The 19,542-nt window shown below is 40.7% G+C and overlaps 1 protein-coding gene across 1 annotated transcript in view; it reads left to right on the top strand.

The window, feature by feature from the left end:
• The window catches only part of ppp2r5b (protein phosphatase 2, regulatory subunit B', beta), a 62,695-nt gene extending 49,188 nt beyond the window's left edge, over positions 1–13,507 (top strand). The window contains exons 7-13 of the mRNA XM_054748815.2: positions 2,775–2,883; positions 8,789–8,842; positions 8,938–8,988; positions 9,067–9,186; positions 10,351–10,478; positions 10,674–10,775; positions 13,144–13,507. Coding sequence (XP_054604790.1) covers positions 2,775–2,883; positions 8,789–8,842; positions 8,938–8,988; positions 9,067–9,186; positions 10,351–10,478; positions 10,674–10,775; positions 13,144–13,363 — 784 coding nt within the window. The 3' untranslated portion in view covers positions 13,364–13,507. The remainder of the gene's footprint in view (positions 1–2,774; positions 2,884–8,788; positions 8,843–8,937; positions 8,989–9,066; positions 9,187–10,350; positions 10,479–10,673; positions 10,776–13,143) is intronic.
• Positions 13,508–19,542: the final 6,035 nt, after the last annotated feature.

Raw genomic sequence — 19,542 nt, 5'->3', positions numbered from 1 at the left:
TAATGTTGGGGAAAAACAGAGATTTTTCAAAATAAAATCCAAGAACGTCGACCCCTTCATGCATAGGTAACTTTGTGCATGCCCAGTGCTGTCTAAACCTTAAAGACCAAGTTCACTTGTTTTTTTCAACACATTCGTAGTGGTCTTTGGCATAAATGAATGCCTTGCGAGTCCATCTCTGTGGGGAAAAAAGCTCTGGCGCTCCTCTTTCAGGAGGTGGAAGTTAGCCGGAGGAGTGGCGAGCAGAACATGGCCGGATTTAGAGTTTTGTTTCCTGATATTCTGACATCTTGTCTCTGATTGGCTAACAGCAACATAACTATACCACTGACTTTGTTTGCTCTGCAGCGTTGATGTTTTATCTCTACAAATAACACAATTCTGGAGGAGTTTTGCTGTGTGGTGGAGTTGCTAATGCTAACGGTTAGCTTCTACTAGCCAAGATGTGCTCTGTTCTCTCCCAAAATCAACAACAGACCTCCCTGTTGACGTGTAACTGAATACTGAGTATTTTCTCGTTTTTGTTCTGGTGGCTAATGCAGGAAATAGGAGTAAAAGACTATTTTCACATTCAGTCTGCATGCTAAACTCAGAGTGATGATTGTGTTTGAAAAATAACAAGTAAACAATGACCTGGGCCTTTGAAATCAACAGCAATAGAGCGACTTTCAGATTTTTCTGCAGAAGTGGTTCTTAACTGGATCATAAACAACACCAGTGCCAAATGTTTGGATAGCTTTGTTCTTAGACAAGAAATAATAATAAAAATTCACAATTAAACCAAAAATTACCATTTTTTTTATTATTACCCATTTTTTATGAATGCAGTTTTTTTTTATGAACTCACATCAGCCTGTTCTGCTTGTTGATAAGCAAAATGATGAGGTAAACGCGACTTTAGAGGCTTGAAGGGGTTTCTGGGGAGAAGAAGAGGACGAGTTCAGGGTGAGAGGAGAGGGAGACATGGAGGGGTATGTGAAGAGGAGGATGAGCGAGGAGTGAGTCAGAGGTGGAGGAAGGAGAACAGGAGAGGAGAGAGAGGTTTGTATTCATGTTGTTGGTAACAGAGGTATTTATAGCTCCTCCCACACGTGAAGAGGAGGGGATGCAGAACGGGGACAGAAGAAAGAGGAGACAGGGACAGATTAAAGGAGCAGCAGGAGGGAAATGTTATTGGAGTGAAGGCGGACAGACAGGTAGACCGGAGACAAACACATAAATCATCTTTACAAACACACAGGCTCCTCCCCCTGTCTGCTGGGAGGCTGTCAGTCAGACGGTCACACACTCCTCTTCTCCAGCCACACACACACACACACACACACACACACACGCACGCACGCACGCACGCACGTACACACACACAATCATGTAAGAGGAGGTGTTCGTGCCATTTGGGCTGAATCAAAAGCGTTTCAGTGGTTTCTCTGGAATCTGGGGACCTGGATGAAAGTTTGTCTAAACCGGGGGTCGGCAAACCGCGGCTCTTCCACCCATCTGATGCGGCTCTCTGTGCTTGTAAAATAATGACTGGATATTTAAATAAAATGCTTTATATTTTACTGCATTAATTTTACATCTGTAAGCTAATTCTAAATGTAAAGATTGTCTGCGTAAACCTGAACAGGTCCAACCCGGTCTTACTGTGAGACCAGGTTGACGTGTCACGCTTGTGCGTAATCATATCTGCGCTTTCTGAGCTGAAGAGGATGTGAGATTCTGGGATTCTCCTCAGACGGCTCCTGGATGCGTCGCCACATTGGAGACAGGAACAAGTGCTATTCAGCCAAAGTGTCATAATCAGGGAACATTTTCTAAGTGACAAGTCTCGCATCAGACGGAGGAATCTTCCTGCGTGCGCTCTGGTTCTGCGACGCGCTCCAAGCCCCTCTCCACATCTTCAGCTCGCTGTGGACCTTATGTACAAGCTGACAGTGAGCTGCGCTGAGCAGTGTCCAGCTCAGATGTTCAGATGGGAATCTTTTCTTGAGTGATTTAGCTACATCTGCGATTTAAGTCGAATAAAATGTCAGCTCGTCTGCTTGCGTCGGGGTAATTCTTTCTATTCTTTCTCCGTCAAAATAAACCGTCAAATACGGGAACTGTCCGGTCAACACAAGCCCTGATTTTAACTGTTCTGTTTTCTTGTGAAAATTGTTGCAAAGAGATATAATTAAACTTGATTAACACCAGAGCCAGGTGCACTGCGCCGTTGTCTCCGTCACTGTAAATGAGGGAAAAACAAAATGATCGGATCCTTTTCTGACCTTCCCCACCTACAAAGTTTAATTACAACAGTCAAACGTGACAGAGCCTGGATTTGTATTCTGAACAGTCTAAACATGTTTTAAAAAGAAACGTATGACAAAAGTGGCACCTGCTCAGTAAAACCACCAACAGGGTGAAAAATATCTAAATATTGTAGCAGAGACGGGCTACAACTTCTGGATCCACTTTATATAAATCGTTTTATTGATTATCGTCTTATGAAAGATAACTTTGACGTACATGAGCGACCGGTACCGGCTGCTGTCGCCTGTTGTGATTGGTTAAAGCAGCTCTCTGCTGTCTGAGGGTAGGCCCCGCCCACAACGCCGCAGCTGCTGTGGCTCCCAGTGTTTTCTTTACTGTGGGAAACGGGTAATAATGGCTCTTTGATGGGAACAGGTTGCCGACCCCTGGTCTAAACCGACACGTTTCTACTCGTTAGCCCTTCTGTTAATGAAGTGAACACACCACAGAGAGGTAACGGTTCTTCTTCTCTTTGGTTTTAGCATCATAAATGGCTTCGCGCTGCCGCTGAAAGCCGAACACAAGCAGTTCCTGGTCCGAGTCCTCATCCCTCTACACACAGCAAAGTCCCTCTCCATCTTCCATGCACAGGTGAGTGGAAACCTCAGTCACTTCAGATGAGGACAGCTGGAGTTCATCTGCAGTTTCTTCCTGCAGAAGTCCAACCGAACGTTTCTGGTCACAACCAGCTGTGATGCAGCAGTCTTAGCATCTGCAACCATCTGACGTTAATCTGGTATCCAGATGGATAGACGCAGCATTAATGGAGCAGGGTTTCTGCAGTGTGCTTGGTGTACCACCAGGAGGCAGGATTGAGCCATAGATTTACACCTCTGAGTTTGTGTGTGTGTGTGGTCATGATATTTGATGACACAGATGGCTGGTTGTCTCTTGTGTGTGTGTGTGTGGTGTTTGAGTCACACGTTATTTGCTAATGCGGAGGGTACAGTTTGTTCTGCGGTTTGTGTATTCTGGGTCTCAGCACCACCGTGTCCTACATTTCTCCCCATCTCTCTCCATCCCGCTCCCCGTGGCTCACACATTTATTATTCACACACTCAAACACACATCTCGGTTGGTCAGGGTCAAGGGGGAGACGGGAGCGGAGAGTGACCCACTTCTGGGTAAAAATATCAAAATGTGATAATAAGTCAGCTTAAAGATTCATTAACGCCATTTTCATCACTTATACCAGCTTTGCTGCTGTCTAAGAAAACGTTTGCTGTTGCCGCTGGACTGTGGTAAGAGTTTGAAGCTAACAGAAGCTACGTTTAGAGCCATAAATGCACAAAGTTTAAAATGGCAGCTTCTGTGGACATCTTATCTGTTGGTGTTTCCAGCTTCAGTTCAGAGAAACAATCGCTCTAACTTGATTGATAAGCTAATGGCTAGTTTCAGTGGTTCCATGTTCTTAAAGGTGCATTATGTAGAAATGACATCCTGTGGTAAAATGTGGTTACTGCAACCACTTTAAACAATTCTGGAGTTTTTTTGCCAGCTGTCGTCAAATTACAATTGTCGGCGCTGCAGCATTAGCTCGCAGGAGACACGGCAACCCCACACTCTGATGGTAACCCGTAGTTACGTCCCTCCTTCCTGTTTTGAAAGGAGAAAAACTGACAATCCAGCTGCTAGCAGGATATGAAACATCTTTCAGTGTAACCTTCCTTCCAAAATGACTGAAACATTAGTCTTTTGGGATATTCTCACTGTAAGATTCCAACTATATTCTTACATATTGCACCTTTAACAATTTACTATTTTCTTAAAGCAACACTTAATAAGTTTCACCAGTTCTCCCTCCTACTGGTTGAAAACGGAATTACAGCTATCATAAACAACATGCTACTGCTGTCTGAAGCTAGCTCTAACAATGAGCTAACACTTACTCATTCGCTGCCAGCGTTTCTCACCGTTTTTTAAGAGCCACAGAACATTGCGCGCTAGGATGATGTCGACGCTAAAACAACCAAAACAACTAAAACAAAGCAGAGACTCACCTCTTACATCAGGAAGAATCCGCACGTTTCGAGCATTATCCGTTCATTCATAATCCGTTGTTGAATTGTGATCGGCAGAAGCTTTTCCGGTTCGCGCCTCACTTTTTTTTACAGCAGCGGCCCAAAACGATCTCCTAACACATGGATTTTCTGCTTCCTGATCACGTGACGTGTGACGTACGCGGATGACGATCGGCTTCAGAGCTGGGATGTTTGTTCCCACGGTGTCGGGGGCTCATTCCGACGCCCACACAGTAAAAAAATGCAAATGACGACTTTAATTGTCATTGGCAGTGAACGGTTGGATTTAAAATGATGACTTTAGTCGTCATTGGCAGTGAATGAGTTAACACAAGCCAACTGATAATAAATAAGCCACAAAGTAAAATAGTCCACACTGTTGGAAAAAAAATATTATTACTTACAAGTCCAGAAACAACAAAGCCAGGCCACCATCAGTCCATGGATTTGTAGCCTCCCTCAAATGAACATGAGCCGTGCCGATGTTCACTCTGGTTTTAGCTCCTTGATTTGCTGCCTCCTACTTTGGTCTTTTACGTTTGATTCCTGGCTTCACCATGATGCCAACAAATTCATCTGACTACTTTTATTTTCCTTCTTGTTCTTTTTTCTGCAGTCGGCAAAAAGAAAAAGCTAAGTGTTAGCCTCTGCATTAGATACTGGCACAGTAAACCGCCATTGTGCTTAAGCAGGTAGAGACCTTCCATCAGTGTACCCAAACCACTAACTAAGTCCAGTCTCTGTTCAGCAGGGGTCTGCAGAGGGCTGTCCCGTGTTAGGTTGTTCAAGTTTCAACCCCAAGAATCACTGAAACCAGTTTGAAAGCAATAGCTTTAAGTCCCAGAAACTCTTCAGTGTTGCTTCGAAACACCTTTATGTCACAAATTTCAGTCTTTCATGCAAATGCTATTTTGTAAAGCATTCACACCACCATTGATTTAACAACACAGAATTATGTACATTGGGTTTTATGGTTGTTTTCTGCAGACATTGTGGCACTTTGCAAGAGTTTAGTGTGCATGCATTGTTGCAACATGAGAATCGTGTGTGTGTGTGTGTGTGTGTGTGTGTGTGTGTGTGTGTGTGTGATGTCCTGCTGAGCACTGAGGTCATCTGCGTTTAAACATAATTTCCGTAGCTTCTTGTGGGACAACCTACAGTGAGAACTCGTCTCTGAGGAATTTGAAACAAGATGCAAAGTGAGAAACTCGGCTTCATCTGTTATCTTCTGGTGCATTCTGGGATATGTAGTGCTTGCTTTCTTTCGTTAGTGTGCTACGGTTATATTACTTCTAAGCACAGATGGAATAGTCTCAGGTAAGCTGATCACGAGGGACTCTGAGTTAGCTGAGACGAGAAGGTGTTAGCTGTAGCATCAGACAGACCTCTTGTCATCCTTTTATCTCAAGGTTGTTTTTACTTCTGTTTTATGACATTTCTTCTTATTTTATCTAATTTAAGATCAGATTTTATGGCACTTGGCTTCTGTGCTGGATAATAAAGTTTCAGCACACTGACTGCTGTCTGCCAAAGGGATTAGAAGAAACTTAATAGTTGTTAGCTTTGTTTTTCCAGAGCCTAACACGGGAGCCTTGTTGAGCGTTTCATCCCATAATGCGACTCTTTATCATGATGAATAAATCAAACCCTCACCCTAAAAACCATAAAATCCTTAAGCAAACAACGTCCAGCTCTCACAATCCTACCATAGTAATAATCTACCTGTGTAAAGGTACATTTCTCCCTGTCTTTTACTCCTGCTGAGCTGCAATGATCAAAAATACCACCCAAGGAGAAACAGAAATGTAAAAATGTGATTTCTGAAGCAAACTCCTGACAGAATAAATCTACACATAAAACATAAAACAAAACAAAGACATTCTGTGTAATTATAATAAAAGTGGATACTTCTGATTTCAAATAAACAAAAAGACGGAGACAGCAGGTCTAAACTCTGTCCTGCATTGTCCTGAAGGGACTTTATATGTGTGACATCACTCCTTCCGAGGCAAACACACACACAGTCTCCGTCGCCACGGCGCCCTCTCGCCACGGCAACCGGTCTGGGTGGAAGGGGCAACCACAAAACACACTCATGCTCACACACACACATTCTGCGAATAATAGGAGATGACTGCAGCTGATGTAGCAAAACTCACTACGACAGAATCGGAAAACTGGTATTTCCGATCCTTAGCCGTGTTTAATCCTGAGGGATAAGAGCTGAGCCCCTGTCGTTTTGACAGCTTCATGGAATGTGTGTGTGTGTGTGTGTGGTTCATTTATTACATTCATTCTTGTTGTCTGCTGCTGTTCAGTCCAGTGTGTACATGTGTATAATCAGAATTAAATCCAGATTTAAAATGAGTTAAAAAGATGATATTGTGACTTAAATTGTATTAGAAAACAACAAATTCATCTTTGAAATGTTATGTTCAGAAAACAAATAAAAATGTAATTTTATTTTCTATAAAAATCCTACAATTCTTTTATAGATATCTAAAAATATACATACTTTTAAATAATAATAATAATAATAATAATAATAATAATAATAATAATAATAATAATACATTTTTGGTGTAAAAAATCCTTTTCTAGGGATTATTAAGCTAAATATCCAAAAGCATATTAAAAAATTAATATAAATGACTTAAGTCATCGGTTGAAACATTTACCAAAGTGATGCATTAAGTATTTATGTTCATAAACAACAGTGGGCCCAGTGCTGAACCCTGTGGGACCCCTCAAGTTAATTTTCATCATTTATAGTTAATTCAAATATCTGAAACCATAACTTGTCACATTTCTCACGTGAGGAATTATTAATGTATGATGTTGGTTACTAGAGATGTGAGTCTTAGAGCAACTCACGATTTGATGTGATTCCGATTCTCGGGGTGCCGATTCGATTCAGAATCGATTCTCGATTCTCAATTTAAATCGATTCACAATCTGTATTAACAAAGAGTGTCAGCTCCAGGATGAACTACTTTGTTGTACAAGTTAGTTAAAGCTTTGGGACATTTTTATTTGACTTTAAACTGGTCATGCTCCAAAAAAGCAAATTTACAAGGTAAACTAAAGTGATTCTAAAACTGTAAACAGAAACAATCTTTTGACCAAAAGGCAACATTTATTTTTGCTTACCTTGTAAAATATAACAAATCTGTTGTTACCTAACAGTAGCTTTGGAAGTAATATGGTCAAATACTTTTCAAGTATGTGTAGAAACAAGTTACACAAGTAATCTGAGTACTCATGTATCATCTTAGAAAATAAATGAGAATATCCAAATTTCTGAGTATGGAAAAAATTACATTCAAGTGCCCTCTTATCAGCAGATTCAAACATAAATCATCTCAATTCATGGGACCACAAAAGTAAACGGAGTACTGACTCTCCTAACAAAGATCAAAAAAGTGCATCTCAAACCTGTAACGTGCCAAATATTTGAGTTCTTAGAATCGATTCTGAACCTTTGTGAATCGATTCTGAACCTTTATAAATAAGAATCCCGTAGAGCCCTGCATGGGCCTAAAATCTGAGCCCGTGTCCTGCCCGAAAAAGTTTTCTTTTCTCTGGCCCGACCTGAGCCCGAGCCCAACTTTTTTTTTAACCTTTCATAATGTTTTAGCGTAATAGGATGCTCAGCATTCTAATTATCTGTGAGAAACGTTCTGCAGTAAAAACAAAAGAAAGAAAGAAAAGAAAAAAACAGCATCATTGCAGCTTTTTTTCTAACAGAGCGTATTTTTCGAGCGGCAGATGAAATTTACGAACGCTATATTAATTGGATGCGTTTGTAAATTTAATCTGCTCTGAAAACGCGCTCTTGTGCAATTAGAAAAAAAAGCAGCATTCTAATTTTCTAACTGCAGAGCGCATTTTCAGAGCGGCAGATTAAATAAACGGCCCCAATTAATATAGCATTTGTAAATTTAATCTGCCGCTCTGAAAATGCGCTCTCCAGTTAGAAAACAGCTAGCAATGAATGCTGTATTTTTTTAATGCAGAGCGAATTTATTCGCAGAAAAATAGAGTGCTGCCATTTCCACGAGAATAAACAAATGGTTTCTGACGTATCAAAGTGGACATAAAATGGCATGTTAGAATAGGGGCACATGTTTCAATCAGCAGTTTGAGAATTCGTTTATATTGGCGCATTTATAAACCACACAGACCTTAACTGAGCTAACGGGTGCTGGTGCGTGAGAAGCAGGCAGGTGCTGCTGCGTTCAAGTGTTTCAGTTTTTTTAAATGAATTTGATCAAAAATAAAGGCGCCCAGCCCGGCCCGTGTCCGAGGTAATTACACAGTCGTTGGCCCGAAGCCCGGCCGACCCGCAGGCCTAGGGCTTCAGTGCAGGGCTCTAGAATACCGATTCAGACTTGAATCGATTTTTTTCAGCACCTCTATTGGTTACCTACTATCTATGAACTGTTACTCACCAGCAGTTCTCTCTGTGGTTTCAGCTGGCCTACTGTGTGGTGCAGTTTATGGAGAAAGACGCTACGGTGACTGAATACGTAAGACTTAGCTTGCTTCTTTATTCAGCAACAAAATAAATGCAGCAGCAGAGAAGCGGACGGTGAAGGTGAGTGAACGTGTGTGTACTCTGCAGATCATCAGAGGGCTGCTCAAGTACTGGCCGAAGACCTGCACCCAGAAAGAGGTGAAGTAACCCATCTCTGTTCCCTTACACACATTCTTCTTGTGTTCTGTAAACTAAGGCGTGTTCGGGGGTGTTTAGGTGATGTTCCTGGGGGAGATTGAGGAGATTTTGGACGTGATAGAACCATCACAGTTCATCCGGATTCAGGAGCCTCTCTTCAAACAGATAGCAGCCTGCATCTCCAGCCCTCACTTCCAGGTGATGGACAAATAAAACTGACTTGGAAGGATCAAGTTAAATTAAATAAGATGATTACCTACAGATAGCGATGGGTACCGAATTCGGTACTTTTTAAGGTACCGACCGAATTCCATAGTACCGACTGAGCACCGATTCACGTCATTTGAAACGGTGCCTCATTTTGGTACCTGTCCTTCATAACGAGAACTTGCCAAGACAGCTGCGCATGCGCAAGAGCGTTATGTCGTCAATGTAAACAGAGCAGCATGGAAGAAAGAACGCACGCTAAAGCTTGGGTCCACTTCACTAAATGTGATGGGTAACTGGGTGATGATGAAACCAGCGACAACGATCTAAGTGAGACATCCTCATCTTAATCTGCTCCGGTAGGTAAATAAAATGTTTAAGATAACGTTAGCTTGATATGTTAGCTTCCGTTCCGCTTATGGTGCATTCGCTTTCTCCTCGGAACTCCAAATTTCCGACTGGAAGAACATGAACGCGCTGTAAAGTTTGGCTTCACTTTACTAAATGCGACGGGTGATTGGGTGAAGATGAAACCAGCGACAACGATCTAAGTGTGAGGCATCATCGTTTTAATCTGCTCCAGCAGCTAAATAAACTGTTTAAGTTAACGTTAGCTTGATATGTTAGCTTCCATTGCCACCATTGTTATCAGCTAATGGTGCGTTCGCTTTCTCCTCGGAAATTCTAACTTCCCAGTAGGAAAAATCAAAATAAAAAGGACGGCAAAAGGAATGAAGATACACAGTAAATTTAGTTCACAGTAAAGATGTTTGCTTCAGTTTAATTATCAGCTTATAAAACTACAAGGACGATGTTAAAATACAAACAGTTGTATGTTATTTATCGTGATATTTACCAAATATGGTTATATACTGAGAAAAATATATATTTAATTATAAAAGAGAATTAAAATACTAAACACTCAAAAGTATCTAAAACTGGTACCGTTAAGTACCGGTATCTATTCCTAGGTACCGGGAATTAGTACCGAATCGATTCAAATGTCAAAGGTACCCATCCCTACCTACAGATGCATTAGAGACAGTTAAAGGGAACCAGTTTGGGACAATAAACTCAGTTGTGTGTGTGTGTGTGTGTGTGTGTGTGTGTGTGTGTGTGTGTGTGTGTGTGTGTGTGTGTGTGTGTGTGTTTCAGGTAGCAGAACGAGCTCTGTACTTCTGGAACAACGAATACATCCTCAGCCTAATAGAGGAGAACTGTCAAGTCATCCTGCCGCTGGTGTTCGCTACCCTCTACAGAGTCTCCAAGGAGCACTGGAACCAGTTAGTGGCACACAAATGAAAATTACTTCTCCGTTTGCTCGTCGTTATTCACATCTATGAGTTAAATGTTAGTTAATTAAATAAAACAAGTAATTATATTATGTAACACCTATAATGACGGAGAAATGCGAGGCTCTAAAGTAGACCCGAACTAAACAGGACCGTATGTCTGTCCTATCTGACTGTGTTCCCCAGGACCATCGTGTCTCTGATCTACAACGTGCTGAAGACCTTCATGGAGATGAACAGCAAACTGTTTGATGACCTCACTGCCTCCTACAAAGTGGAGAAACAGAAGTGAGTATGACTCACTGCCACTGAGCAGTTGTCTCGCTGGATACGACAGGGACAACAAACCAGGCTGCTGAGGTCGTGTTTCACATCCCAGAGGCGTGCGTCGCTGAGGTCAGCTGTCCATCATGCACGGCTTCAAGTTAATCATCCAACTTGGAGGCATCTCATGGGAAAATAGATTTTAGTGCAACAGACGTGCGATTCTGTCACAATCAGAACAACACACCCATCTCTACATTAACACAAGTGAAGCGTGTTTGGGACTGGCACGTCACGCGGCTTGAACAGAATTCACCAAAAATGACCAAAATTAATGAAACTCCACCCCTTCTTGCAGCAGGAAGACATCGCAGTGGGTTCAGGGTCACAGAGTTACATCGCAAAGTAATCAGAGCATGGTATATGCGGCTCTTGAAAAGTCTTAAAAAGTCTTGAATTTAATTTAGGCAAATTAAGACCCTTAAAAAGTCTTAAACCCATTAAGTGAAGTCTTAAATTTGGTGAGTATTGATGTGTATTTAAAATAAGTCTGTATATTAAAAAGAAACACAACAAGGTCATAAAATAAACCAATTTTTAGGTCTCTGCCAGCCATTTTCGTACCACGTCACTTTGGCCACCGTGGATGTGACGTATCTCGCCAATTCAAGGAGAAGATGGTGGAAGCAAAATGGGGAAAAACAAGGATTATTCCATTCTATTATTTTTATGTTAATAACATTGTACTTTAAATTTTTTCAGTAACATTTCTTGTCCCCAAATTATTAAAAAGCTGCCAAAAATAGTATTAATAGCTCAAGTTGCTCAAAACAATGAAAGTGCCATAATATCAACTTTAAAAAAATCTTTTTGTTACTTTGGCATATTTGAATGAACTTTATTTGGTTAAAGTTTTGTTTGAAAATCTGATTTCTTTCTACCAAACAAAATATGTGTTTTATAGTTTATTAGTTCGTTGCAATAGAGTCTTAATTTAATTTCAGAATGTCTTAAAAAGTCTTAAATCCATTAAGTGAAGTCTTAAATTTGGTGAGTATTGATGTGTATTTAAAATAAGTCTGTATATCAAAAAGAAACACGACATCAAGGTCATAAAATATACCAATTTTTAGGTCTCTGCCAGCCATTTTCGTGCATTTTCGTACCACGTGACTTTGGCCACTGTGGATGTGACGTATCTCGCCAATTCAAGGAGAAGATGGTAGAAGCAAAATGGGGTTCAACAAGGATTATTCCATTCTATTATTTTTATGTTAATAACATTGTACTTTTAATTTTTTTCAGTAACCTTTCTTGCCCCCAAATTATTAAAAAGCTGCCAAAAATAGTATTCATAGCTCAAGTTGTTCAAAACAATGAAAGTGCCATAATATCTACTTTAAAAATTTTTTTTTGTTCTTTTGGTATATTTGAATAAACTGCATTTGGTTAAAGTTTTGTTTGAAAATCTGATTTCTTTCTACCAAACAAAATATGAGTGTTTTATAGTTTATTAGTTCGTTGCAATAGTCTTAATTTAATTTCAGAATGTCTTAAAAAGTCTTAAATCCATTAAGTGAAGTCTTAAATTTGGTGAGTATTGATGTGTATTTAAAATAAGTCTGTATATTTAAAAGAAACACAACAAGGTCATAAAATAAACCAATTTTTAGGTCTCTGCCAGCCAATTTCGTGCATTTTCGTACCACGTGACTTTGGCCACCGTGGATGTGACGTATCTCGCCAATTCAAGGAGAAGATGGTGGAAGCAAAATGGGGTTCAACAAGGATTATTCCATTCTATTATTTTTTATGTTAATAACATTGTACTTTTAATTTTTTCAGTAACCTTTCTTGCCCCCAAATTATTAAAAAGCTGCCAAAAATAGTGTCCATAGCTCAAGTTGTTCAAAACAATGAAAGTGCCATAATATCAACTTTAAAAAAAATATTTTTGTTACTTTGGCATATTTGAATAAACTGCATTTGGTTAAAGTTTTGTTTGAAAATCTGATTTCTTTCTACCAAACAAAATATGAATGTTTTATAGTTTATTAGTTTGTTGCAATTGAGTCTTAATTTAATTTCAGAATGTCTTAAAAAGTCTTGAAAAAGTCTTACATTTCATTTTGAGATTCCTGCATATACCCTACAGAGTGAACCCAAGCTCAAAAACTAAAATGTCAAGGGTCGCTGTAGCTCATAGTTCAAGTTACGCCTGGCTTTTACATGGGTTACCTTGGTGACCTTGATTAACCACTGGCAGCAGGTTTAACTTTTCTGTTGATCGTCGTTCTCTTTACTCCCAGAACAACTTTGAGCTTCCAGGTTGAAGCCGCTGCCATTCTTTACAGTGAACACAGAAATATTCCGCTTCACCTCTTTGTTTCAGGGAGATGAAGCGGGAAAGGGAGCGTGCCGAGCTCTGGCGAGGCCTGGAAGAGTACCAGGAGCGCCGGGTGCAGATGCTGACAGAGGCAGCCAGGAACCAGCGTAACCTCCAGGAGAGGGGCGAGAGAGGCGACCCCCTGAGCCCTTCGTCTCCGCACTCCGACCAGCCTGAGCCCAAACCCAGCGGGGCCAACTCTGGAGCTGGGGAGAGCGCCACCTAGGTGCTGCCCATCCCCCCACCAACACATAGAGAGGATAACACAGGGGACAGGGTGGTGGGGACTTGAGGTTGATGGTGTTGGGAGACAGAAGAAGGTATAAAATGCTCTTTTCCATCTTGTGTCATGGAGGTGGTGATCTCTGTGATGCAGGGCTGTTCCTTCTCTCTGACAGCTTTGTGTGAAACTGGTTCACTTTTAGCCATGCACACATCATGTTGCAGATCTTAGGATACTTTGTTTAGTAGCTGGTTTATTAAACTGCAGCCCAGAACTTCAAATCAGTAGCTGGTGTAGTTTCAGTCAGCTGTGAGAAAACCAGATGAAGTGTCTCTTTTGGTTTAACGCGTCTGACTCGTCTCAACGTTAGACCCACAGAGGCATACCGTGACCTCGTGGTCATCCTTTTTGGTCCGAGATGCTTATTCCACATGCGAGTAGCACAAAACACGAGCCAACAAACGAAGCAATTTCACACAAAAGTCGCAGAGCTATCAGACACAAAAACCACCAACGTACATGCAGGTATTTAACTGTAAATATCAGAGGACAGAGCTACAGAGAGTGTATGCTGGTTGGACACATCTGATTCTAAACACACACACACACACACACACACACACACACACACACACACACATTTACCGAAACAGCTGGTTGTGGCGCTAACTCCTCTCCCAATCTGCTGGTTTCCACCAAAGGATGACCTAAAGTCCCTTAAACTATGGCTGATGATGATGATGATGATGATGATATAAAGTACAATAATGTTCCTTCTTCTTACTTGTTACTCTACTACTCTACTCTAAGTACTACTGATGTTTTTATATATATACATATGTCTGGATATTTCTGTAGTGTATTATGGGAGAAACACTAGTGTAGCAGAAACCATGAAGGGGGAGGCCGAACCCAGATTCTCATTCTCGGTACGAGGTTGTACTGTGAGGGCTGAAATTCAGCAGGAATCCCCTTTAACACTCCTAGAGGGGACAAGAGAGCTGGCTGCAGCGGGGTTTCTTTTAATTTGAAGGGTTTACTTTTCTGTGGTGTGGTTCTGCATTTAGCCTCTGATTTTGTTTACATTCAGTATTGAACATGAAGAAGCGTCGTGTTTCTGTTAGGGATACAACGATACCACTTTTTTCTAAACCAATACGATACCGATACTTGGATCTAAGTATTCGCCGATACCGATTACCAATACCGATAGTTCTACCACACAAAAAAATGCAATGATTTGAATACAGATTTTATTTTCTCCTCTGCTTTCGACAGGAAAAGACTGTGAGGTAAATAAAAAGTAAAATATATGAATGGAAATCATAACAAAACTAAAATATTAGGTGAACAGAAATGACAAGTTACAGTGAAGCCATTTTCAAGCAGCTGCATTGGTATCGGTTCCTGGTATCGGTTAACTTTTACCGACACCGATACTGGTATTGGCATCGTATCGGTGTCGATAACGATACCAATACCAGTATCGGTATCGGTGCATCCCTAGTTTCTGTTGGAGGTCAGTAAACTGGACAGATCTTTGGAATCCATGTTTGTTTGGTACGGAGCCCACTGAGTGCCAGGGGAGAACGGAAAACGGAGCAGACTCTACAGTATTTGCTGTAGGGGTGGAACTAAACAGGGAAACGGAAGTAAACACAACACCCGAGGCGAATACAAGGGTTACAAATTTCATCAATAAGAGGAAAGAAGAAACTTTTTTTTAAAGGGGCATTATGGAAGTTTGACAGCCAAAACGTGTATAGAAATAATAAATGTCTTCTTCATACATTCTCCTGCAATGCCCTGGTCCTGTAGAATGAGCCCTGGCATTTTTACTGTGATTGCCTGTTTTTCTGTAAAATCACAGAAAAAGAGAGATGCTCGGGTCGAGCAGGCTGCTTCATGCGCGTTCACGCTCAGGCATCGCCCGTAGCATTTGCTATCCGTAGCTTTAGCAGCAGAGAGAGAGGCAGTGCCACTTTGTCGCTGTTCCTAACGCCTAGTGACAAAGCTAGCTACATTTCTGAGGACCCTTAGCTACTTTCTGTAGAACTTTCTTCTAGATATTTCCTGCAAATTAGCAACAAAACAGCCATTTTCACTCTGAACCGTTCTTTGAACGTTGTTTCAGCTGTCATCAAGGATATAAATGTTACAGATACATCAAATGATACTGGTATGTAGCTCACTTAGTAAAACATCAGACTCTCGTGCAGAAGACCTGGGTTTGATTCTGGTTGTGAATATAGTTTATTTAGAGTTTCTTTTTTACATTAATGGTATATTTTTTTACAGTAAGATGCCCAAATTTTTATTTGAGACTCGCCAAACGGCATTGAATTCACAGATAAAAAAGATGTGGGTTCAACTTTCATTTTTGGAACAATTTTTCAAGCAAGGGAAGGGAATGATCTGAGCATGCAGGAGGACTGACCCATCATAAACCTTTGTTGGCTGTGCTGAAGAGAAAGGTACAGAACCAAATTATTTAATTAGCTGCACGTAATCCTGTTCTCCAGGCCACACACACACACACACACACACACACACACACACACACACACACACACACACACGCACACGGGACTGTCTCAGCTGTTATTTTCGTTAAGGAGTGTGCACGTACAGCATGCGTGCCTTGTGCACGAGCCTACTATTGAAGCTGCCCGTTACGCTTTTGGCCTAAGGGGGCAATCGCGAGCATAAAAATTCAAAAGTCCGAAAAGTCCCTTTAATATAATGCCTTTCAAGATAAAATTCACGAGACGCTTCACAAGAATAAAATATAAAATATGATTTAAAGATATAAATAGACGATTAAAAAGTTATTGTAAAAAGAAAATCTTAAATTAACAAAATGAGAAGGAAGAAAGAAAAAGAATTAGCTGAGAAAGACAGAATCGGTGGAAACGGCAGCATGAAGAGACGGTCGTAGCAACCGTGGTTTGTTAAATCTGTAGTAATGTTTGTTTTGACACCAAAAGAAGTGATGAAACGTTGTTTCAAATTTGAACCAAAACCTTTTAAACCTGAAGATTAATTTATTGGAGGTTTATCATTAGTCCGGGTTTGTTCTTGGGGGTGGGGTGTAGCATGTAGAAGGACGAGTTAGGGTTTGGGAGCAATTTCACCGTTTTATTTCTCCACCTGTCACCTGGTGGGCTCCATATATTTGCTAGTTGGCATCATAGAAAGGTTTAAAGACGGAACAGGCATCTCTATCTTACTCCATTGTTGAAAAGGTTTCCGTTTACAGGCGTGTCCGCCCGTCTCACCTGCACAGGGATGGTGTTCATTATCAAACACCCGATTATAGCCAAACATATTAGAACAAATAGTCCTTTAGCAGGGGTAACAGGGGTAGGGATGAGTCGATGTGTGGGAAAAGCTGGATCTGAGGTGTATTTATGTTTTCTAATAAGTATGATGTCGGAGGGGCGGGGCTTAAGACGTGTACAGGAACCAACCACAACACTTGTTTTGCTTTGGATTTAACTTCCAGGGCCCGTTCTCTGGTTTATGTCTTCTTCACTGCGTTTGTTGGTGAACCGGCTGGTAACCATGGAAACCACAAAAGCATACACAGGCTGGGAAACGCCCCGATGAATGAATGAATCACACCACAAGTGTTCCAAACTAAAAGAAAAACACCCTGTAGCCCAGTTCTGACCTCGCCGGTGAGTTCGGCCAGCCCAACGCTGCTAGATGGTGAACGTGGAGATAAAAACTTTTTCATTGTGAACCAACCAAACCTGTTCATTCTTGTCTGATCATGACGATAGAGTGATGGGATCAAGAGACGCGGGGAAACAGAAATCATTATTTTAGCAATATTTTCATTCTTTCAGGATGTGTTTTCGGGGAGTTGAACAGGAAACCTGCTCCTGTTCAACTCCTGTTTCGTCCTTCATATTCACAATGTCTTAAGGTACCTTTCTTTGTAAATTCATTCGATGAGAACTGATTTTGATTTGTAATTATGTTGTTTATTTTTTGGTTTTTGTACGAACTTGCTCGTTTTGTGAAAAACCAACGACGATGCTATTTATTTTCTATTTGATCAGGAACCGTAACCAGGTTGTGGGTGTGAGCGCGCGTGTTGACGTGTTCACCGCTGAGTGAATCGGTGAGTTGGAGAGTGACCGGGAACCAGAGAAAACCGCTTTTTTCTAATCTCTCCCTCTTCTCCGTTTAGAAGGACAGGGTTTGAATTCGAATGTATTGTAAAATGTAATGATTGTTTGGTCGTTTATACGTAACCATGCGGAGCTACCTGTCAGCTGCTTTGTCGCAAATCTTCAGAGAGCCTCCAGTTTTCACGTCAGGTCTTGCCTGAATCAACAAAGCTTAAAAAAACCTTTATTTGAACTCGTAAGACTGAAAATCCAACTTTTGTTTAGCGGTGTGTGATTGTAAATAGTCACTAGTTTTACAGAAATTAACTTTCCACAATTGTTAGATCAAAACGTAATCCTTTTTGTTATTCCGCCTGAAGTATCCAATTACTCCACTAAGTAGCTAGAGCACCCAGATTATCAACACATCAAAATGCAAAGAAAACACTTTTAGTGTGGCTAAGATGCTCCTCGGACAAGTTACCTCTAAGGTACGATCCAGTTCACACAGGTTAGGGTTAGTTTAATGGCAACAGGATCGGGGACGGGCGAGTTACCCACTTGTGACCTGCCCACGTTGGTGTTTTTACAACTCCAGCTTGTACATTCTCACCTTAGAATGCTTGAAATGTTCATTTAAATCTCCTGACCATGATTCAGGTGGCAGCGAGGAGATGAAAACATCTGATTGTTATTTTTGTGCTGTATCAGCGCCTGTCATGTGACTCGGGCTTCTCTTCTAATTTAGATTGTTACATTTAAGGTTTTAGAAGAGATATTTAATGTTTGGAAACCAAACAATAATTGGAGCATAATCTGCAATCCAAACTCAGCCGTGTGGGTAATTTCTAGGGTATAAATCATTAGTTTGATCAACTTGCAACATTTTATCTCTGACATCTCAAATTCAGTCAAGATTTGATTTAAAATTTGATTGATTACCGTATACAAGTGATTGAACACAAACATTTCCCAGAGTAGACAATTTCTTCACTGACTTTTCTAGTCACTGCTCGCCATGACGCCGCTAGTTTGTAATCCCGCTAGCTTCTAATGGAGCTAGCTTCCAACATTACTACCATCTAACGCTGTAGCTTCTGACGCTGCTAGTTTCAAATCCCGCTAGTTTCTATTGCCACTAGCTTCTAATGGAGCTAGCTTCCAACATTACTACCATCTAAAGCTGTAGCTTCTGACGCCGCTAGTTTCAAATCCCGCTAGTTTCTAATGGAGCTAGCGTCTAACGTTACTACCATCTAACGCTGTAGCTTCTAATGTAGCTAATTTCTAATGGAGCTAACTTCTAACGTTACTACCATCTAACGCTATAGCTTCTGACGCCGCTAGTTTCAAATCCCGCTAGTTTCTATCGCCACTAGTTTCTAATGGAGCTAGCGTCTAACGTTACTGCCATCTAACGCTGTAGCTTCTAATGCTGCTAGCTTTTTCATTTAACACTTTTGGTGATGTGCAGGACCAGGTGGAAAACGGAATATTAGTGGAACTTCAAAATAAAGCAATTTTCAAAATAAAATTGTATTTGGTAAATAGTTATTATTTCGATTTTTGCATTTTGGATCGATGACATATAATTGATGTAGCTCAATGAATTCTTACATTGCTCGTAATCTCAGGCTGTTATTTCCTGTTTCATGTATGAAAATTTTAAATCCACAAAGTCACAAAACATGTTTAACAACAAGACTCTTCAAATCCTCTAACTCCCAATGAGTTCCTAATCAAAAACATTCAAAATAATAACTTTCAGTTACTAATAAGCTTTATAACAACTCCTAGAAACAGGAACCCTAGCCCTGATGAGACTGAATCTGCCCGATCTTGTTGCCATAACACCTTAATGTTAATCCAAACGTATTCAAGAGCAAGTTCAGTTTTTATTAACAGCATCGGCATCATATAACATCTATCCGGATTTCCAGGGATTAAACCTACAACATTTACCGAAGGACATTTCTTAAAAACTTTGTCATGATTCAGGCAAACATCGCTCGCAAATACCTCCAAAAAGGGCCAAAAATATACAAAGTCACTGACACGGAACCT

Source organism: Nothobranchius furzeri, chromosome 14, assembly GCF_043380555.1.
Source record: "Nothobranchius furzeri strain GRZ-AD chromosome 14, NfurGRZ-RIMD1, whole genome shotgun sequence".
Taxonomy (NCBI): Eukaryota; Metazoa; Chordata; class Actinopteri; order Cyprinodontiformes; family Nothobranchiidae; genus Nothobranchius; species Nothobranchius furzeri.
The sequence above is the reverse complement of the archived record's forward strand: the minus strand, read 5'-3'. Positions and strand labels throughout refer to the sequence as shown.